Source organism: Paramormyrops kingsleyae, chromosome 6, assembly GCF_048594095.1.
Source record: "Paramormyrops kingsleyae isolate MSU_618 chromosome 6, PKINGS_0.4, whole genome shotgun sequence".
Classification (NCBI taxonomy): Eukaryota; Metazoa; Chordata; class Actinopteri; order Osteoglossiformes; family Mormyridae; genus Paramormyrops; species Paramormyrops kingsleyae.
The window spans coordinates 27,304,099-27,327,031 of NC_132802.1; the positions used below are offsets into that span (position 1 = coordinate 27,304,099).

Consider the following 22,933-nt stretch of genomic DNA (forward strand, 5'->3'; position numbering starts at 1 on the left):
GGAAGAACCTAAATAGCTGCTAAAAATGACCAGCCAGGCAAAAGTGTGTTTTGTTATCTCACAAGCCATGGAAGGATGGGGGGGGGAGGGGGTTGACACATAAGTGGGGGTAGGAATTGTGGAATCAGGCAAGGGGTAAGAATTTAGGATATATTTTTGTTATTTTCAAGAAGGTGGACGTGATTATTCAATTATGTTTAATAGGAACTAGTAAGTTGCATTTAGCATCATCCATCAAATACACTTTAAAAACTTTAAAGAATAACATAATAAGAATAACATGTCCTTTAATAAGGACATTCTCCAGTAAATGTCAGACATCCTACTGTACAAGGTGTCCCCATGGGCCCTGCTTATATCATCTACTGTACAAGCTTGATTTGAGATGCTTGCTGGAATAGCATGTTAAGTTGACAATGGTAATTGTGCTGCAGCCTGCTTGATAGTTAATGACACATAGTCCAGATTCAACAGTGTCAGCGTTCATCTACATTGCAGTGAGAATGCAGTGACTATAGCGACCCGTTTAACCCCTGGTCCTTATTTAAAAAAAAAAAAAAAAAAAACGTTCACTGAATAAAGCCTTAGTTATTTTAATAAGCATGCTGGCTCTGTTGAGGACAGAGCCAAAACAGCTTTTGCACAAGGTGTCTGCTTTGAAATAAATGAAACAGATGTTTCTCTGGCAGGTTATAATTGACTGACTGTCAGGGTCTGCTGTGGTCCTTCTGTGTCCCTTCCCTGTTTGACCAGCAGGTGTTGCTGGTCATCCCATTCTTTATGTTAGGTAACAGGGGAGAACAAAGACTGTCTGGTTATGTGGCTCAATGTGTTGAGCATGTGGTTGTCTGTGTACCCTTCTGTCCTGTGTTTGAATCCCGCCTCCTCTGTTTTTGTATTTCGCTCCCTAGTGTTTCATTTTAGTTTCTTTAGTTCTTGTCTGATTTTGTACTTGGGTTTGGTTTTGTTCCTTGTGCCCCTGCTTGTGTCTTAAACAGGTAAAGTCCCTAGTGTTGGTTTCTGTTTCCCTGTGTCCTTGGTTAGTTCTTAGTTTCCCTGTTTTTTAGTTCCTTTGAGTTTATTAGTTTCACCTGTGCCCTGTTTCCCTAGTCTTTGTTAATTAGTCTCACCTGTCCTGTGTTAGTCTCGTTACCCCTTTAGTATTTTAGTTCCTGCTTCTGTTTAGTTTCTCAGTGGTTCATTTTTGTCTGTCTATGTGTGGGTTGTTGCTTGTCTTGGTTAGTTTGGTTTGGTTAGATCTGCGTCCTGTTTTCCTTCCTGGTTTTTGTTTTTGTAATATTTAGTCTTAGTTTATTCCCTTTAGTGTTTGACCCCCCGTGGTCCTTTTGGTTTTGTGTTTGTAGTGTGTTCTGTTTTGTTTAATAAACCCAGTTTTGTCTTCCTGGAGCTGCAAGTGGGTCGTCCGCCCTTTTTTGTGCCTGCACCATGCCACGCTCCCGTGCCCGAACCGTCCGGATCTCTGACACTGACAGGAATGTTGCTGTTGCAAAGACCCATCCTCATATAAACTATTAATAGTGGTGAGCAAATTTTTTTTTGTCCGTTTAAGAAAGGCAGCTAAAGTTTTTTTTTTTTTTTTTTTTTTATACCTTCAAACATTAACAAAAACAGTTAATGTCTTTTCTTTAAAATTTACAAGTCTATTTTCTGTCTCATTTTTCGTGATATGGCGCGTTAACACCTAAGTGTGTTTTGGGGCCTGAATACACATCATGATCCTGACCGTAATTATGTCTGCTTTCACAGACCTAAAGGTAAAGCCCTGACCCACGGAACTTTTGTTTGTGCACATGAGCGAGAACAAACATTTACTGAAAAAGCATGCTTATTAAAATAACTAAGGCTTTATTCAGTCAACGTTTTTTTTTTTTTTTTTTTTTTTTTTTGTAAAATAAGGACCAAACAAGAGAAACCAGAAACAATCAATATTCTGGAAAGGGAGACCTAATGAGGGGGTGTGGCTGAAGTGCTGTCAGGGCTTGTGCCCATCCGACTCCATCTGTCCATTGTCCCTTAGCCCTAGTGTGTTTTCCTTGTCTAGAGTGCCCCATAGCTCAGTGGGTTGAGTGTGTGGCTTGAAAGTTAACCCTCTGGGGGGTATTCCAGAAAGCTTGGTTAACTTACCATTTGGTAAATCTTAACCTCTGGGTTGATATACCCCAAACCCGCATACCATGAGTATGTCGGTTCCAAAACACCTGAGAAGAGTAAGTTCAATCAACCTCCTATTGCTTACCCAGAGTTAATGCGCGTGCACCGTGCATACATAAAGACGTTTTCAATTGATCGCCGATTTCACGAGTCAGAATGGAAAATCAAAGTGAAAAAAAGAGAGCGGCATACTTCACAGAGGCGGAGTTGGAAGTTTTAATGCACGCATATGAGGAATTCAAGCCAATAATAATGAAAAAAAGCAATACGGCTGCATCGGCTAAAGAAAGAGTTGGCTTAGCAAAAAATAACGGACAGAGTAAATGCGTGTGTATTAAATTGCAAATTTGACATCGCCTCCCCTTTTATTATAATGCAAAATAATTAAACACATAACCCTTCCGCATCCTTTTTACTGTTAAATCACTATGAAAGCATTTACTTTTCCTGCCATTCATTTCTTTAGGTTAAAATAACAATGTGTATCGACTAGGAATATATGGTTTCTTATTTAATAAGGTGTAATCCTTCTGGAGACAGAAGAACTTTGAGCCAAGTCAAAATGAAACACAAAAACATTCTGCAAAAAGGTAATTGATTACACGATCACTTAACTTTATTAAACACGATTTAGTATATTCTTTCTGTCATGTAGCTAATAGAAAAAAGGCTGAAGCCCGTCTAACTGGCGGGAGCCCACCACCACCTCCCCTCACCCCATCTGAGGGCAACCAGTGGTAACCAGCATTGTACTGTCCTGTAATGATTACCTATAGTTAGTGGAAAAAAGTAATGAGTTTGATGATTTTAACAAGGCAAAAAATTAAGGATACAAAATCAAGTTACCTGCACATTGATACTATGAATAGATTTCCTACGCTATCTCGCTGTACTTGTATAGTGACAATAAAGACATCTATCTATCTATCTATCTATTAACATAGTTTCCCTCATTTATTGAAGGAGCTTTAATAGGAATGTAGGTGCCATCAATGCACCCAATTATGAATGAATGAATGAATGAATGCCTTTTATTGTCACTATACATGTATTACATGTATTCCAAATTACATTTGGAAACCCTGAAATAGAAAGTCATATAGGGAAGTATCAAGTGTGTGTGTGTGCAGGATGAATACATGTAGGCTATAGATATAAATAGTATGACTATATATTAAATATGCATCATAGATTTTACTACAAAGGACAAACCTACCACTCTGTGGAATTCCTCTTTAATAACACGCAGAGCTTTATGGACAGGGAACTGTATAAACGTGTGTAAGAAGCGTTAAGTACCAGACATACTGTGCGAACGGCTCTACACACAGTTGCCTTTCCTATATGCTCTGCGTCGCCCATATTGTACAAAAAATGCCCTGACGCAAAAAACCGAAGTGCTATGCACAGAATGTTTTCTGTGCTAAGCGCAGACCCGCGGTTTGGGTTTGTGACATTTGCAATATGCGGTTTCAAGAGATGTTAAGTAAATGAACGATTCTTTTGAAAACTGATAACGCTTTTTCAAATAATCATTAGGAAATGACAAGACATCAATACGCGGTCTTATAACTCTCTCCCGGCGAAAAAAACCTTGTATAATTTATGCCTCCACGTTCACAGGATCGTCATCAAAAGGGCACGCCATGCTCAGTAACCTTCTGCTACAAACTTACCCTGGAACATAACCTGCTCAGTAGCAGGTTATCTTCAGAGAGTAAGCTGCTATGGTTACGTACATACCCAGAAAGTTAACCTCCGTTTTTGGAACCGAAAGTTGAGGTTATCCACTAACTTACCCTTAAACTTACCCGGGTATGTCACATAACCTGCTTTCTGGAATACCCCCCTGGTCATCAGAGGCTCAGAGTCTGACCTTGCAATGCCAGAAAAAGCAGATTCAAGCAAACTAAGCCCAAGGGGAAAGATGTCTCCAAAACTATACTGAAAAAATTCAGAAGTACCTGTTTACAGTGTACTATGTACAGGGCAGTTACAATGGCCGTTTCGTCTGTGAAACATCCAAACAGTGCTCTATAATTAAGCAAAAACATGCAAAAAAGGGGTCTCCATGAAAGGGGCAGGTGCTATAAAGAGTGGCTCTCTGAGACTGATTCTTGTGGTCTTAGGTGTACTTGCTTCTGTAGTAATGTTGGAATTTTTAATAAAATCACCAGTAGGGGTGCACCGATCGATCGGCGCACCGATCGATCGGCCTCGATCACGTTAATTTGAGGGGATCAGAAATCGACCATATTCCCATGAGATCCACCGATCTTAGTTATATGCTTTTAACTCTTTGGGGTCGAGTATGTCGTCGACGACATCGCGTACTTTTCGCGTCTATTTCAGTTTATAAATATCTCGCTGAAATCTTAATGTATAATCATGAAAAAAACGCTGGCTAAATCCGTAATCTGTCTTCTTTTCAAAACGTCCATTGTCGGAAGTATTAAAGTTTTTTTAATTAGGTTAAATCGGCAAAAAAGTAAACCATGTCATCTTACTTTGTTTTACCTGCATCGGGGGCGTGTAGTACCGCTCTCACCCGAAGATCGCTATTCACATTCTAAATAGCCGCATTAGCGCGTATTCAAATCGCATTCGCATGGTAATTTGATTAACAGCGCAACGGTGAAACGCGATCCAGATACATCCCCTTCAGCGCCATAAAAGGGGGTTGGGGACGTGGCCAGGTGACAATGGCTCATTCATACACATGAAAGTTGCTACATATTCAATGAAAGGAGCCAGAAATAGTTACATGAGTTAGGTTTTTCTTATTTATTTATCCAAATTAATGTTGCATCTACACCATTTAGTCATCTTCATGTAGCCAAGACTTTGGTGATCAGATATCTGGGATCAAAACAAACTGCCAGCATTGCTTACTATGTACTTTTATAATGTTTCTGCAAGTGTTCCAAACTGCATTTTGCAATGTCTATACTTTGATGTCAAATTTCAAACTTAACAAAAATCTGACATATTTACAATATATATTAAAATAAAGATGAGTGTAATGGCAAAACAAATATATAAGAAATAATTTATTTGCCATGAATTAAGTGTGATGAAATGTGTGATCATGCCCCAGTCAGTGAAAGTGTGTTTCCTACCCCTAGGCCCCAGAGGGTTAAATCAGCCTTTTCTCCCATTCCCGAGAGAGGTGCAGTGCAGGCTGCCTCCCTCCCTATTTTTTGGACAAGTGTGTCATAACAGCTATATATATATATTTTTTTTACAAAATTAGAGAAATTAAAGTCTGGAAGAAAAAATATGATTTTGTAGTTCAAACAGCAATGCTCATTTATATGTTCGTTTATATTTGAGGACACTACCTCATGTTTTGTGAGTATTCATATCAATTTACTCAATAAAAATGGAAACATTGAAGTAACTGTCTTTTAGTTATGAAAGAGAGACAAGATCGGCAAAAAAAAATCGAGATCGGCAGGTAAGGTTGCCTAAGGATCGGTGATCGTTGATCGGCCAGAAAACTGCAATCGGTGCACCCCTAATCACCAGTCATTATTTCGGATGGTTGAGGTCCAAGCTCAGTCTCCACCCTCCACCTAAGCGTTACAATTCAGAAACAGTCATTGGCATTTTACTACTGCAGTAGTCCAAGGAATTTGAAGATGAACTGGTTTTGCATTTAGCTGTTATTTAAGTTGTTTCAACATGACAAATATTTGAATTGCCACAGAGCTAAGTAAAATCAATAGTTTGGTCCCTGGAATTGTGCTTAAACCATCTAACATCGGAAAGATATAACAAGGTATGATGGTATTCATTGTTTTACTGACTGGTATTGTTCATCAATATTATATGGCAAAGTAGAATTGAGGAAAGTTTTTTATGGTTATGAATGTGTGTAGTAGTGTTAATTTTAAACAAGAGAAACATGATTAATACACTCTTAGGATGTGTTAAAACTGATACTATTAAATTCTTATGCAAAATTAGGTGACTTTTGGGATACTGTAGCAGTATGAATGATTTTAACACAGTTAATGTGTCTGGAGAGTTAAGGTGTAACATTAACGCATTATGTGCTGTTGAATACACACTGGATGTTAAACATATCTGAAACCCTACATTAAAAGTGGGTAATACTTTATTTTAGGGGACACTAATAATATAGAATTGTATTATTTATTTATTAATTAACTGCAAACTATGTTTTTGATTCATACTCATCTCCCGTTCATTCATTAATAATTGTGACGCGTCTTTTATCTCAAGCAATTATTATATTTGTTAGTATATCTGTTAATTTTGTAAATCTTTGTGAACTACTGAAGCAACGACTGATAGAACTACTGAAGGAACAAATAATGAATAACGCATGTGAAATACTGATATCATGTTTGTTCATCATTAATGAATTGTGAAGCAAATTTTATCCTAAGCAGTTACTATAATTGTTACTCTATCTGTTAATTCTTTAAATCTTTGTGTAAAACTACTGAAGGAACAAGTAATGAATAACACAAGTGACCTCATGTTTGTTTATCATTATTGAATAGACATTTTTTATCTCAAGTAATTTCTTAATTTGTTTATGATATGTACTTCAGTAGCGACTGAGTTACTGCTAAGTATTTGTGCCCCCTCAAGTAAAAGTGTATCCAAAAAAGGTTATTATTTGACACAAAGTTTGTCAAGGTCAATAAAACTTCAAGACGTTTATCATCATGAAGTATTAACAATAACATTCACAGAGTAAGATTCACTGAAATCAACCTGAAGAATATAAATAAAAGGAAATGTCTGACATGGGACAAAACATTTATTTTTCCTGTTTCAATGACACACTGGTAGGTTTCACTAGTCAGGTTTCCAATGCAGATTGGTACTGATTGTTTACCCCTTGTGGTCATGTCACCAGTGTCACATAGAAGGGGGATCCTGGTTCCTCATTGATTAGGAAGATAGATGAAGAGAAAGAAGGGGGGAGAGAGATTTTAGCAATGTGATGAAGAGATGAAGAGAGAGAAGTAGGCAGATAGTCATTAGAGAAAGGAAGGAAGATACGAAGCTAGACACACCCAAAGAAAAAAATACAACTACTTGCTGCGCATATTAAAGATAATTAAGTTATCTTGATCCTACAAGATTATAACAAATAATCTTGAGATTAAATAAATTATCAGTGCAAAGTCCCGCAGATATGAAATTGCATATTTGGTACTACAACTCTTCCTGGAGTTGGTGGAAGCAAGTGTGTCAGAACCCACAGCATAGTGTAACCCATCCATTCATCTTCTGAAACCGCATAATCCCAACAAGGGCATAGTGCAATGTCACGCCCTGCTCCGTCCGATCCTGTGTGCCACGCCCACCTCGTTACCTCGTGTTCATCCCTGATTGTTCTCACCTGTTGCCTGTTCCGTTTGCCTAGTCTTGTGTACTTAGTCCTCGTCTTGTGGATCCCATCCGAATAAACCCCGTTTACCCTTCTCCCTGGCTCCGTTTCCCTGCTTCCTGGATCGCCTCCCCAGCGAACGTGACAGAATGACAAATCTCCCCGAAAGCACAAAGCAGCAGACCGAGCACCACCAGCTCGGTCTGCTGCAAGACTTTGTGTACTGGCGATCCCAGCCCGAGGTCCAGGAGGACCCCGCAGCCCTGATGCTGGCCAGCCAGGGCGCGGACCTCCTTTCAGCGGAGCGCCCAGTCGGGCAGGAGTACCCGCTGACGAAAGCCCGGAAATGCCTCCGTCGCCTGCAGCGCCGGCTCACTGAGCGACGGGAGGAGCGCGTCGCTCGGAGCGTGGTAGAGGCATCGGGGCCGGCCCCACCTTCCGCCGCAAGCGATCAGGAAGGGAAGCAGGGGAGAGATCGCGAGCAGCAGGAAGAAGCTCCATCGCTCTTCCTGGGAGCCTGCTCTTTCCTCCCTGCCTGGGACGACATCGTCGCTGCCCGCTTGGCGAGCTTCCATCTAGTGAAGCCGCCTCTGTTGGAGGCATATCCTTACTGGCCGGAGCACATCGCCGGGAAGCTGATCAGCCCGGTGAGAGACGCTATTCCCCGGGTCTCCAAAGCCCTTAAAGGGGCAGGACGAGGCTTACCAGCTCCGGATATGCCTGTTCCGGATCTGCCTGCTCCGGACCCGCCTGCTCCGGACCTGCCAGCACCACCGCCCGCTGCTGCCACCGCCGCACTGCCCGCGGCACCGCCTGTCAGCACCACCGGTTCGGTTTGCTGCAAGACTTTGTGTACTGGCGATCCCAGCCCGAGGTCCAGGAGGACCCCGCAGCCCTGAGGCTGGCCAGCCAGGGCGCGGACCTCCTTTCAGCGGAGCGCCCAGTCGGGCAGGAGTACCCGCTGACGAAAGCCCGGAAATGCCTCCGTCGCCTGCAGTGCCGGCTCACCGAGCGACGGGAGGAGCGCGTCGCTCGGAGCGTGGAAGAGGCATCGGGGCCGGCCCCACCTTCCGCCGCAAGCGATCAGGAAGGGAAGCAGGGGAGAGATCGCGAGCAGCAGGAAGAAGCTCCATTGCTCTTCCTGGGAGCCTGCTCTTTCCTCCCCACCTGGGACGACATTGTCGCTGTCCGCTTGGCGAGCTTCCATCTAGAGAAGCTGCCTCTGTTGGAGGCATATCCTTACCGGCCGGAGCACATCGCCGGGAAGCTGATCAGCCCGGTGAGAGACGCTATTCCCTGGGTCTCCAAAGCCCTTAAAGGGGCAGGACGAGGCTTACCAGCTCCGGATATGCCTGTTCCGGATCTGCCTGCTCCGGACCCGCCTGCTCCGGACCTGCCAGCACCACCGCCTGCTGCTGCCCCCGCCGCACTGCCCGCGGCACCGCCTGCTGCTGCCGCCGCCGCACTGCCCGCGGCACCGCCTGCTGCTGCCGCCGCTGCACTGCCCGCGGCACCGCCTGATCCGCCTGTCCTGCCTGCAATCCCTGCAGCTGCCACCGCTCTGCCTGCGGCACTGTCCGAGGTGGCCGCGGATGCGCCCCCTGCTGGCCGCGTGATGGCGGCGCCCGACGCGGCGCCCCCTGCTGGCCACGGTGCCCCCTGCTGGCCAGGAACTGAGGGTGCCCGCTGCAGCTCTGCCCGAATGCCTGGCTTCGCCTCCACCTGCAGCGGAGGAAGCCGCTCTGCCCGTGGTGCCCCCTACTGGCCGCACGCCTGAAGCTCCCTCCGAGGCGCCCCCTACTGGCTGCACACCCGAGGCGCCTGCCGAGGCGCCCCCTGCTGGCCACGGGAGGGCGGTGCCCGCCGAGGTGCCCCCTGCTGGCCGCACGCCCAAAGCGCCCTCCGAGGCGCCCCCTGCTGGCCACGGGAGGGTGGTGCCCGCCGAGGCGCCCCCTGCTGGCCGCACGCCCGAAGCGCCTGCCGAGGCACCCCCTCCTTATCTGCCTGTCTCGCCTGTCCTGCCGGCGCCTGATCTGCCTGTCTCGCCTGTCCCGCCGGCGCCTGATCTGCCTGTCTCTCCAGTCCAGCCCGTCCAGCCCGGCTTTCCCGTCCAGCCCGTGGCTCCGGCTGCACCGCCTGCGGCCACGCCCCCTGTTTTGCCCGAGCCTCCACCCTCGGGGACCTCCCTCATGACTCCCTTGCCCTTGCCCTGACAAGGCCAACACTCCCCAGGACCCCACCTTTCAGTGTCCAGTAAAGGAAGGGGACACGGGCGTCGGGCCCTGCCCCCTGGCTCGCCCGCCCCGCCCCGCCCCGCCCCCTGGCTCGGTGGCTGCCTGCGGGTCCTCCGGCTCGGGGTCGGCGGTCGCCTTCGGGTCCCCTTCCCAGTGCCTTGGTGCCGGTCCTCGGCGTCGCCTCCGGCTCCATGTCGGTCGCCTCCGGGCCCCCCTGCTTCAGCGGGGTGTCGGACGGCGCCTTCGCCGGCTCCGGCTACGCCGTCGCCTGCCACGGCTTCCCCCTCCTGCCCGCCTTCGCTGGTGTTCCCTCCTGCTCCCTCCGTGTCCCCTCCGTCTCTCCCTCGTCCCGTTCCCTCGGCCCCTGTGTGGTTCCCTCCTGCTCCCTTCTCACTCTCGCCTGAGGCCCCTCCGGCCGCTGCCCATCGCCCGTCTGGGGTCCTTCGGGCGCCCCTTGTTCGTCCTCCCTTTCCGCCTCCTGTCTCTACTCCTTCACCCTCTGTGTCTCCTCTGTTCCCTCCTCGTCCCTCTGTTCCTCCTCTGTTCACTCCTGGCCCCTTCGTGTCGCCTGTGGGTGTTCCCTCCGTGTCGCCCTTTTCCGTCTGCTTGTCCGCGTTTCCTGTGCTTTGTCGGGTCCTGTCTTTCTTGTGGTCCTTGTTCCTGTTTTGTGTCTCTGTCCTGTTTCCGGTGTCTCCTTGATGTTTTGGCTTTTGTCTTCCAGGTCCTGTTCCCCGGTCTCGTTTCGTCCGTCGCCTCCTCTCGGGCGCGCCCGGTGTGCGCGCCTTTGGGGGGGGGGGGGGGTTATATCACGCCCCGCTCCGTCCGATCCTGTGTGCCACGCCCACCTCATTACCTTGTGTTCATCCCTGATTGTTCTCACCTGTTGCCTGTTCCGTTTGCCTAGTCTTGTGTACTTAGTCCTCGTCTGAGTCAGTCTTCGGTAGATTTGTCATTGATGTTACACTGCGTTCTTCCCCGTCTTGTGGATCCCATCCGAATAAACCCCGTTTACCCTTCTCCCTGGCTCCGTTTCCCTGCTTCCTGGATCGCCTCCCCAGCGAACGTGACATGTAACACTTCTCATTTTTTTTAAAAGATGGTGATTGTGACTGATAGTTACAATTATGCCTGCAACAAATGAAATAATGCATTGCTTATTCTTTAAATGTCAAAAACGCAATGCACTCCCTTGCCTGCCTGTCCATACTGTATATACACTCACCTAAAGGATTATTAGGAACACCTGTTCAATTTCTCATTAATGCAATTATCTAATCAACCAATCACATGGCAGTTGCTTCAATGCATTTAGGGGTGTGGTCCTGGTCAAGACAATCTCCTGAACTCCAAACTGAATGTCAGAATGGGAAAGAAAGGTGATTTAAGCAATTTTGAGCGTGGCATGGTTGTTGGTGCCAGACAGGCCGGTCTGAGTATTTCACAATCTGCTCAGTTACTGGGATTTTCACGCACAACCATTTCTAGGGTTTACAAAGAATGGTGTGCAAAGGGAAAAACATCCAGTATGCGGCAGTCCTGTGGGCGAAAATGCCTTGTTGATGCTAGAGGTCAGAGGAGAATGGGCCGACTGATTCAAGCTGATAGAAGAGCAACTTTGACTGAAATAACCACTCATTACAACCGAGGTATGCAGCAAAGCATTTGTGAAGCCACAACACGCACAACCTTGAGGCGGATGGGCTACAACAGCAGAAGACCCCACCGGGTACCACTCATCTCCACTACAAATAGGAAAGAAAGGCTACAATTTGCACAAGCTCACCAAAATTGGACAGTTGAAGACTGGAAAAATGTTGCCTGGTCTGATGAGTCTCGATTTCTGCTGAGACATTCAAATGGTAGAGTCAGAATTTGGCATAAACAGAATGAGAACATGGATCCATCATGCCTTGTTACCACTGTGCAGGCTGGTGGTGGTGGTGGTGTAATGGTGTGGGGGATGTTTTCTTGGCACACTTTAGGCCCCTTAGTGCCAATTGGGCATCGTTTAAATGCCACGGCCTACCTGAGCATTGTTTCTGACCATGTCCATCCCTTTATGACCACCATGTACCCATCCTCTGATGGCTACTTCCAGCAGGATAATGCACCATGTCACAAAGCTCGAATCATTTCAAATTGGTTTCTTGAACATGACAATGAGTTCACTGTACTAAAATGGCCCCCACAGTCAATAGAGCATCTTTGGGATGTGGTGGAACGGGAGCTTCGTGCCCTGGATGTGCATCCCACAAATCTCCATCAACTGCAAGATGCTATCCTACAGTATCAATATGGGCCAACATTTCTAAAGAATGCTTTCAGCACCTTGTTGAATCAATGCCACGTAGAATTAAGGCAGTTCTGAAGGCGAAAGGGGGTCAAACACCGTATTAGTATCGTGTTCCTAATAATCCTTTAGGTGAATAAGAACATAAGAACATAAGAAATTTACAAACGAGAGGAGGCCATTCGGCCCATCAAGCTCGTTTGGGGAGAACTTAGCTAATAGCTCAGAGTTGTTAAAATCTTATCTAGCTCTGATTTAAAGGAACCCATGGTTTTAGCTTCCACTACAATAGCAGGAAGACTATTCCATACTCTGACTACACGCTGTGTAAAGAAGTGCTTCCTCAAATTTGTTTTAAAATGTTCTCCCGCTAATTTCCACTTATGGCCACGAGTTCTAGTATTTAGACTAATATTGAAATAGTCATTTGGCTGAACAGCATCCAGACCCGTTAGAATCTTATAGACCTGAATCATATCCCCCCTTAGTCTCCTTTGCTCAAGGCTGAACAGATTCAGTTCCGCTAACCAAATGTATATCCTCCTGAGACCCAAGGAAAACAGTGTCATTCAGTTTTAGGTTAATTGTGATTTTCTATGTCTTTGGAGGAAATAAGACATCTTTTTTCAAATACTGTTATTTTTAATTTCACAGCATGTCCTCTTTAGTGTACAACAGGAATAATTATGTTTCCTTACATCAGTGAAAAGATATATGCAAAAACCTACTACTACCCCACGTACTACTGCGATAATGTTGGGAAGTCGTATACCATAGTGTATTCTGGGCATATTGAGACCAAAGGTGAGACTGTTGGAGACCTGAGGCAGTTGTCTACAGGAATCAGGTTTAATCTTCTGGTGAGTTTATGTACTTCTTAATAAAAACAGGGAAATTTTAATTAAAAAAGTCTCATCCAGGAAGATTGAATTAGATGAGCTGGTTTGACTGAAATGTTGGCAAGTTATGAATACTGAAGTGACATGTGGGTAACACGCCATGCTGAAAATTTTGCATTAGGAATACCTATTTATCTAGGTAAATGCAGTGTTTGCTTATTTTGTGAAATGCGCAAAATGTACTAGGGAAACCCTATTTCATAAATAAGTGTATGCCGTGATGGTCCCTCTAGCCACGAGTATAGGCCTGGTGCTGGGTAAGTGGAGGAAAAGTTTTACATGTGTAATTAAGAATGTGTACAATTTGTATGGATGTATGCAAAAGTGTACAGTGGTGGTGTAATGGGTTTTTCGTTGCGTTTATAGGTTTTATAATTTGAATACTGGTCTTCTTTGACCTGTAGTCTTTACACTCATACATTTGATCTTATTTGAATGCAAAAAAGTGATGTTTCTGTTAGCCTTATACCTTGTGTACAGGAAAACTTTTATTTTCTGAAATCCACAACTTTCAGAATAACAGAGAGCACTATCTATTGAGATTTTTTATTCATTTTCTTTTATGTGAATACAATTTAAAAATCCCTTTGTGGACTCTATCAGACAAAAGACCCCAAAAAAGGTATTTGTTGCTTGTGTGTCCAACTCTGCCAGCCAACATATATGTACCTGCAAATGGATAATCCACGCTGTCTTTCCAGGGGCAACAAGAAGCTGCTGTGTGCCTCCCTACACAATGCATGTCAAACTCAAACTGGCATTGCTGCTGGCAGTGCTGCTAGCGGTCGCTGGCCTCTTCCTCCTGGTTCCTGATGCTAACACCACCATGGGTCATCAATCACAGCCAAGCAGTATGACCAAAAATCTGTTAAGGGATCAGCAGCAAGTCCTGTCGGGCAGCAACAGGAGCATCGCCTACCGGATCAAGGCAAACGTCGCTGGGTGAGTGTTGGCCAGCCTCTGGTCACCCAGGGAGATGCACACATTCTTAACTTGCATTCTCACCTTACATCTTATAGTCATTCAAACTATGGCGCATGATCCTCTGTCTGGATGCTTACTTATTACACTATATTATCAAAAGTATTGGGACACCTGCCTTTACACACACATAAACTTTAATAACATCCCATTCTTAATACATAGGCTTTAATATGGAGTTGGCCCACCCTTTGCAGCTATAACAGCTTCAGCTCTTCTGGGAAGGCTGTCCACAAGGTTTAGGAGTTTGTTTATGGGAATTTATGACCATTCTTCCAGGAGAGCATTTGTGAGGTCAGGCATGATGTTGGGCAAGAAGGCCTGGCTCGTAGTCTCTGCTCTAATTCATCCCAAAGGTGTTCTATCGGGTTGAGCTCAGGGCTCTGTGCAGGCCAATCAAGTTCCTCCACACCAGACTTGCTCATGCATGTCCTTATGGACCTTGCTTTGTGCACTGGTGCGTAGTCATGTTGGACAGGAAAGGGCCAACTCCAAACTGTTCCCACAAAGTTGGGAGCATGAAATTGTCCAAAATGGCTTTGAATGCTGCAGCATTAAGAGTTCCTTTCACTGGAACTAAGGGGCCAAGCCCAGCCCATGAAAACCAACCCCACACCAAAAGCCCCCCTCCAACAAACTTTATACTTGACAGAATGCAGTCAGGCAACTACCGTTCTCCTGGCAACTGCCAAACTCAGACTCATCCATCGGATTGCCAGGCAGAGGAGCATGATTCGTCACTCCAGAGAACACGTCTCCACTGCTCTAGAGTCCAGGGTTGGCGTGCTTTACACCACTGCATCTGACGCTTTGCATTGCACTTGCAGACAATTGGAAACTTCTGCACACTGTGCACCTCAGCATGTTTTGTCCCCGCTCTGTGATTTTACATGACCTACCACTTCGTGGCTGAGTTGCTGTTGTTCCCAGTTGCTTCCACTTTGTTATAATACCACCAACAGTTGACGTGAAATATTTGGTAGCGAGGAAATTTCACGAATTAACTTATTGCACAGGTGGCATCCTGACATGATATCACACTTGATTTCACTGAGCTCCTGATAGCGACCCATTTTTTCGCAAATGTTTGTAGAAGCAGTCTGCATGCCTAGGTGCTTGATTTTATACACCTGTGGCTATGGAAGTGATTGGAACACCTGAATTCAATCATTTGGAGGGGTGTCCCAATACTTTTGGCAATACAGTATATATTAATGCATGATAGTTCACGCCACTTTTGATACAATTGTTTGTGTACTCTCTCATCCAGTCTGCTGGCCCTGAACTACTGCAGCTGTGAAGACCATGTGACACTTCACCAAAACTTGCAGATTTATTTGCTGCATGAAGCCTTTCCAGCCTCAGAACTGGAGGAGATAAAACGCCGAAGAGCCCAGGAGTATCAGAGCTTCCAAAAGAGGTGGACCTGCGTGACCTTTACGCAGCCAGGCTATACCGTCCTTCTTATTTCTACATACAGCTCTGGAAAAAATTAAGAGACCACAGCAAAATTTTCGGTTTAACTCATTTTTCAATTTATGCGTATGCACCTGTGTAAAATATACAATTTTTTGCAAACTCCAACTCCCTGCTTCTCATTGAAGGGCTCTTCCTTGCATTATGGGTCTTTGGTCCTGCTTCTAGGAGCCTTTTATGAATTGTCCTAGCAGTGCACTTCACACCACTTAATGTTTCCCATTCTTTGTGAAGGTCACTTAAGGTCATCCTCCCCTTTATGAAGCACTGCTGGAGTTGAAGGTCATTTTTGGCATTAGAAAGTTGCTTCTGCCCTCCACCTGACTGGTTTATGGTCACTGGCAGTGTCTCCTGTTTTCTCTTGTGTGCTACTGTCTAGAAACTTTGAGCCTGGAAGCAGCCTGCCTCGTAGTGTAGCCTCTGCCAGCAGAATTAAACCAAGACTTGAAAATGCAGATTTCAAAAATATAGAGAGTGGTCTGTTAATTTCTTCCAGAGCTGAATATATCAGCCATGACATTTCAAAACGCTGACAGGTGCAGTGAATAACATTGATTATCTCATTCCACTGGCACCTATCAAGGGTGGTATTACATATCAGGCAAGTGAACAGTCAGTGTTTGAAGCTGATGTGTTGGAAGCAGGAAAAATGGGCAAGTGTAAGGATCTGAGTGACTGACAAGGGCCAAATTGTGACGGCTGGACGACTGAGTGAGAGCATCTCCAAAAGCAGGGATTGTGGGGCGTTCCCATTTTGCAGTGGTCTGTACCTACCAAAAATGAGGCCTAAGGAAGGCCAGCTGGTGAACTGGCTCATTAATGTGTGTAGGGGGCAATGGCTGGCCCATCTGGTACATTACTGGCATGTGCAGCTTTCAACAAAATGGGCTCTTGCTGTTAAAAACATGGTCATTGTTCTGTCCAGTGTGTGAATGTGTGATGAAGTTGCTGTTTTACAAAGTTCTCCCTCTGGGTGCGCTAGGTCACAGAACGCAGGGAACCTCCTCCTTATCGCAGAAGCCAACAGCCCTTTACAGTACCCCACACAGGGAGTCGAAGTACGACCCAAGAAAACCATCCTCATCCCGGGTGAGCGCAGGCATTGATACTATACTGATGACATCAGGCAGATCTCTGAGAGTGTTTGAAGGTCTCAGAGTGCAAACATTTGAGGTTGAGGGTCTCTAAATTTGTTAAACAATGGAGAAATAAATGTCAACATCTGCTTAAACACATTTTGTCTTTCAGGACTTCGATTAGAGGAGCAACCCAGGAAAGGTCACTCAGTGAGTTAACCATTTTAAAATGTTTGTGTCTCCCCTGTTTACCAATAGTCATCACTGATATTAAACAGAAGCTGCATTTCTTGAAGCATTGCCGTTTCCTTATTTAACTCTTCACCCTTTCTCATCTTTCCATTCACTCATGTAGGTGACCTTGTCGGCCACAATGGGCACATTTGACGTGACAGCTATAGTGCAGGGGGTGACTCTGAAAGGTGAAGGGACGATGCACATGACGCTGTCTAGCGACTTCCTGTCCCACTTGAACCAGCAGCTGCAGTTCGTCACCTACACAAACACGCTTTTTCATCCCAACACGGCAGACACAGGTTAGCCAAAAGCAGCATTCGAGATATAACAGTGAAAAGCAAGACAATGCAGACTAGTCTGAAAAGACTGTATTCTTATTGGTTTGCATTTTTTATTGTTAATAATATTAATATAATCTTACCTATTGCCACTTATTTTAAAGTGCAATATGAGACAGAAAGTCACAAGGCAGTCTTCACGGTCAAAGTCCGCCATGGTGTTCTTCCAAAGCTGTATGACCCTGGTCCAAAAGGAGGTAAGTTACAGTTGGTCCTCTATGTCGAAAAGATAAAAACACCCTGACGCTTTGCTCTTCTAGGGGTAAAATATTGCTTGCTAAACTTCAGTTTACTCACATGGGGTCTATTTTCCTAAAACGTTACAAGCTTTTGAGTTATGCATATTCTCCCCTCATCAACATTGTCACAGCCAACGCATGTAACTGGAAAAAAGAGACACAGCTGTGCAAGGAGTGTAATTAAGGGGTCACACCCTTTGGCAGGAAGCAGAAGATGGAACATGGACTCTTATTATTCAGTTTACTAATATGGTGTCTCACTGAACATGTTGTTTCTTTTGTTCTATAGCCCTTCCTTCTTCTTTATGCATTCTGTAATAAACATTTAGTTTGTCTGTCCTCTTGTAGAATACAACATGAGTCACCTTGTGACCATAGCTACTAAGACATTCATACGCTATGACAGACTACAAATTTTGATCAATAGTATACGGCAGTTCTACCCCACCGTCACTATAGTCATAGCAGATGACAGTGAACACCCTAAACCAGTGACTGGACCCTACATTGAGCACTACACAATGCCATTTGGAAAGGTAAAGGAACATGGCTTGATTGCTACAAATTTTATATTTAATGATCAAAAAGGTATTTCAGCGGATTGTACATGTCATTCACTATTCCTATCAGGGCTGGTTTGCAGGTCGCAACTTGGCTGTTTCCCAGGTGACCACAAAATATGTGCTCTGGGTGGATGACGACTTCATCTTTACCAACGACACCAAAATTGAGAAGCTGGTTGATGTTCTGGAGAAGACTACTCTGGATCTGGTGAGGCAGTTAGCATGGAAAGCAGCATGTCTGGACAGTGTTAAAAAGAAAAAAAACAGCTCACACAAAGCTGTGGCTATATTCTGACTGTTTTTTTTTCTTTTTGTGTACATTTAATGGTACTGTTTTTAGTGATCATAAGTTGTGTTTTGTATTTAAGCACATTTCCATTACATTATATACTTTTTTATAAATTTTTCTGCAAACACCTTTGATTCTACTGACATATTTTCTCTGAAAACACCTTTGATCTCGACATATTTTCTGGAAATATCTTTGTGTGGAGATCGTTAGTATCGAGTCACTAGGATATATCTAAATAACAGTGAACACCATTGTCCATGGCTTCCAGGTCGGTGGAGCTGTTCTCGAGTTTGGCAACCGCAAGAACACTTTTAAACACACCTTCAGCTGGGAGAGAGGGGATGAGGATGGGGATTGCCTGCACGTAAGACAAGGGTCCTACCATGTCGTACCAGGCTTTCCCAAGTGTGTTGTCACAGATTCTGTTATAAACTTCTTCCTGGCCCGGACAGACAAGGTGCAGCAAGTGGGCTTTGACCCTCAACTGGCGAGAATAGCACATCTGGGTTAGTGTGCCTTTGATTGACTTGCCCCCCTCTTCCCCAGCCCATCCACTGTAATGAGTCCATCGGTTTGGATTATCTTACGGTGATTTTTGAGTAACGTTGCTCGGGCACTTTGACATTGATATTGGGCAACAAATTTCTTTGTCTCACCTGATCGCCAATTGCCCAGCAACATTGCTGAATAGGTTACTCTGTGTATCATCACCTTTAGATGTCTTACAGGAAAAATTAAGTTATGTGAGTTATGTAGTTTTATTGTGTCACCCCAGGCATCATTGCATACAGTTTTATGAACAAGATATTATTCTGCTTAAATGCTTAAATGCCCAGCTCAAGAAGGGTAATCTTCATGTATGTTTTCCGTCCTGCTGTGAATCTGTTGATTTTTTTTTTCCCTCTCTTGCAGAATTTTTTGCTGATGGTCTTGGTACCCTTCATGTTGGTTCCTGTGATGATGTCATAGTCACCCATGGAAAGTTTCTAGGAGACAAATCAGAGAGCGATAAAATCTATGCAAAGTACCGCCAGCCCACTGCCTCTAGTCTGAACAAACAGAAAAGGGTCTTCTGCTTCAAAAATCGACTGAAATGCCTGACTCGTCCATGAGGGGTTGACCTTCATTACACTACGATAAATAATCATTGTGATGTTTATTAAACAATTCCCCTCAAAGAGTGTTGTTGGTTTATTACCTGGGTAATTCAGAGATGCCAGCCCAACTGCTTGTCTTTGCACTGTGGGAGGAAAGTGTAGCACTTGGAGGAACCCACATGATGCCAGGAGAGCATGCAGACCTCACACGGTGATCAGAAGCAGGATTCAAACCCCCAAACCTGGAGGTTTGAGGTAACCAAGCTACCCAGTGTATCAGATGCATACATCTAGCCATCCATCCTTCATGAGAGTCTGGAGCCTCTTCCCAGAAGCACGGTGCACTATGTGACACTAAGGATGGAGTTGTAGATATTTGCTTTATTGTAGCAATATGAAGCAACAGCGCTTATTCTTGAGAAAATGATTTCTGTTTCTTATTATTTCTCTATTTACTCCATCTGATCTTTGACGAATCTTATTGCCGCTTCATAAAAACTTTACAGACACTCCTCTACTTGCGAACTTTCAACGTACAAACAAAAAAGACTGCAAGTCCAAATTGTGTTTATTGGGCTCCCGTTTCCTGTCCGCAACATCAATTTTTTTTTCTGCGCGCCAATTCCGCCCAGTATGACTTCTGGTCGCTACTCCCGCCGCGCAGCAGCGTAGCGTGCGTACTCACAGCATCCTAATTCTTTGTACTTGCATATACCCTTAAAATGATGTTGAATAACGACTTACAAACAAGTTATGAATGCCCGTTCGGAAAGTATCTCGTTCATAAGTAGAGGAGCATCTGTATATGAATGAAAATCTGCACCTAAAAATGTATGCTTGAACAGACCCAAAATCACCTCAAAATTGGAATATTGGAACTGCAACGAGGGCACCTGAGGGAAAAATGGAGCCTACAGACACCATCTTGTAAACACAGCCATATGCCATATAAACCAGTGGGGGCTGGTGGTTTTTCAAACAGGGGAAGCTGGGTAGTCCCCCCCGACCTAGGTTGAAATAAACAAATAAACTATACTAACCTACTAACAAAAAATCTTACTAACAAAACAAGGTATGTTTATGTTATTTGCAGTAGGAAATATACAAATGAAAATCAAAAAAATGAAAAGACTTTACTTGCCAAAATCCGTATAGGATTGAACTTGAAATGCTCCGATGCCGAAGTATAATTTCAAAATGCTGTCAATCAAAAAGAGCTGCGGTCACTTTAACAGTTTCTCCAATCATCATGCAGCAGCATCCTGACCCGCCCACTGCCCCTTGTACTCCAAGAGATGCTGAGCTTCCCTGGAAATGACATTTTCAAGCATTTGTCCAATTTCCGTCTGGCTTTGCTGCACTGAAATCAAAGCATACACTAAGCTCCATTTACTCCGAAAGACAATGAGATTCCCTGGAAATTAGGTTTTTAAACATTTGTCCAATAAACATCTAGCATTGCTGCACTGAAAAAAGAAGTGCCATTGAAGTGAAGTCCACTGAAGCTGCACTTCAGTGAGTTTTACTGGATCGTGCTGCCAAGAGAATGTAATGTATGAGAAAAAAAACATGTTAGACTACCTGCAAGAAATTATTGCTGATTCTGAATGAACTAGCCATGAAGTAGAACATGTTCTAACATGCTCTTTGTTATACCAGTGTAAATACAACAGTACATATTTCACGAAATTTTTTGTGTCATTTTAGAGGAACTTCCGTTGTAGTCTTAGAGCAGTCGCTAGTGGTATAAACATATCCAGTGGATCTTTTTGCAAACTTCCCAGGAACATTGTACACATCAGTGATTCTCAAACTGTGGGCCACGAGATGATTTTCTGAAGTTTTTTTTTTTTTACATTATTTCTCATAACTAGCCTTCCTGGTCTGCAAATTTTATCGGCAGCTGCTCATTAGCCATCTGGGGAAATGTGTTGTGGGATACTCAGCAAAATTGAGGGGAATTAATCACGTTTTTTTTGGAGAAATTGAGAGAGTGAGTAAGGTAGGCCTGTAGTAATATTTTTTTGTTTGCATAAATTTAGGGGAAATATGTGTGTGTGTGTGTGTGTGTGTGTGTGCGTGTGGAGGGGGGGGGATTCAATCTGTGACAGCAATGAAAAAACTGAACATGCCAAAAGACTTTTGGTCTTTTGTTTGGTTGCTCATGGTTAAGGTTGGGGCTGGGTAGGGTTAAGGTTGGCATTGTTAGGATTAGGGTTTTGCCCATAGAAATGAATGAGTGGTCCCCACAAAGATAACCTGACACCTGATGACCCAACAGTCCTCATACTTTATATTCCTCAAGCACCCCCCCCCCTCCCCAAGGCCCCCCAAGAGACATGAATTTATGTCTTATCCAATGCCACAACACATATAGACTGGTTGGACAATCTCTCATGAACCCTCCAGTATCCTTGTGGGGGTGAAGAGTTGGTCCAGCATTTTGCATTCAGGATGGAATCTGCATTTTTCCTCCTGCATCTGAGGGTCAACTCACAGCCAAATCATCCTCTCTAGCCCCCCAGCGTAGACCTTTCCAGGGAGGTTGAGGACTGTGATCTCCCTGAAGTTAGAACACATCCTCAAGTCCCCATTCTTAAAGATTGGGGCTACCACCCTAGCCTGCCAATACAAAGGCACTATCCCCAATCTCCACGCAATGCTGAAGAGGTGTGTCAGCCAACAGAGTCCAACAACATCCAGAGCTTTCAGGAACTCTGGGTGAATCTCATCCATCCCCAGAGCCTAACACTGAAGGATTTTTTGACTAGAGATGGGTAAGCAGCATGGGTAAAGCCGTTTCCCCCTCCTGAGTCACCTGACAGTTTGCCAGTATTTCTTTGAGGCAGATCAAACGTCATTTTCCATGACCCCCCCAAACTCCTCCCACATCCGAGTTTTTGCCTCATCAACTGCCAAATCTGCATTTCGCTATAATTCTACTATTATTAATCATATCAATCACTCTTTAAACTAATGTAACCCACAGCTTATTGCAACATGTTGCTCATCAAGCTCTTGTAGGCCCAGATGTCCACAATTTTAGGTGGACAAACAAGGTAGTGCATGATGTAGCTGTTGTGGCAGCCTGCATCATAAACATTGTTTGCAAATCAAGCCAGGGATGCTTGTAGTACATTACTATCCACCTCTGGACATCATGGTTGTCATTCTGAAGGGCCCCTAACCCCATTTTCTCCAGGGATGGACAAACTCTGCTCACTCAATTGCACATATCTTTGGATACAGAGGTAAGGAGTGCATGCTGCAGCACCCACCACAGGGTAAACCACCTCAGGGATGAGATCCAAAGGCAGCTGTGCAATGGGTGATACCTCAGCACCACACCAGTCTGAATCGAACAGTGTGAGTTTTTTCTGGTGCCTGGAGTGGCAATCTTGCCACCAACCCCCAAATTTTCTCTGCAAGTTGGGGGACCTCCTTGCTAGACGTAGATTAACTCAGGACAAAGCAATTGCAGGTTAAGGGCCTGAAGGCATCTCATTTAATGAAAAGATGCAAAAATAACATTTACTATTCGACCACTAGAGGGAGCCAGATACAAAAAAAAAAAATTCTGACCGCTTATACACAATTTATGAATCTATAGCTTATTCTTGGAAAATTTTACACGCAAACCGTGTAAAGAAAGCACACGTTTCATTACA

General features: G+C 44.6%; 1 protein-coding gene across 1 annotated transcript; it reads left to right on the forward strand.

Annotated features, from left to right (window-relative positions):
• Positions 1–5,866: 5,866 nt before the first annotated feature.
• LOC111851086 (beta-1,4 N-acetylgalactosaminyltransferase 1-like) lies at positions 5,867–19,346 on the forward strand. The gene is made up of 11 exons (XM_023825622.2): positions 5,867–5,953; positions 13,668–13,908; positions 15,218–15,367; positions 16,406–16,512; positions 16,672–16,709; positions 16,855–17,035; positions 17,179–17,271; positions 17,662–17,849; positions 17,944–18,084; positions 18,437–18,674; positions 19,081–19,346. Exons 2-11 carry the CDS (start codon positions 13,703–13,705, stop codon positions 19,278–19,280), a joined length of 1,542 nt encoding a protein of 513 aa, XP_023681390.1. The 5' UTR covers positions 5,867–5,953; positions 13,668–13,702; the 3' UTR covers positions 19,281–19,346.
• Positions 19,347–22,933: the final 3,587 nt, after the last annotated feature.

Excerpts from the sequence above, each read along its gene's own strand:
- LOC111851086 (XM_023825622.2), top strand. The coding sequence starts at position 13,703 with ATGCATGTCAAACTCAAACTGGCATTGCTGCTGGCAGTGCTGCTAGCG. Across the intron at positions 17,036-17,178 it reads TCCCAACACGGCAGACACAG|TGCAATATGAGACAGAAAGT; the intron begins GTTAGCCAAAAG and ends CTTATTTTAAAG. Across the intron at positions 18,675-19,080 it reads GGCGAGAATAGCACATCTGG|AATTTTTTGCTGATGGTCTT; the intron begins GTTAGTGTGCCT and ends CCTCTCTTGCAG.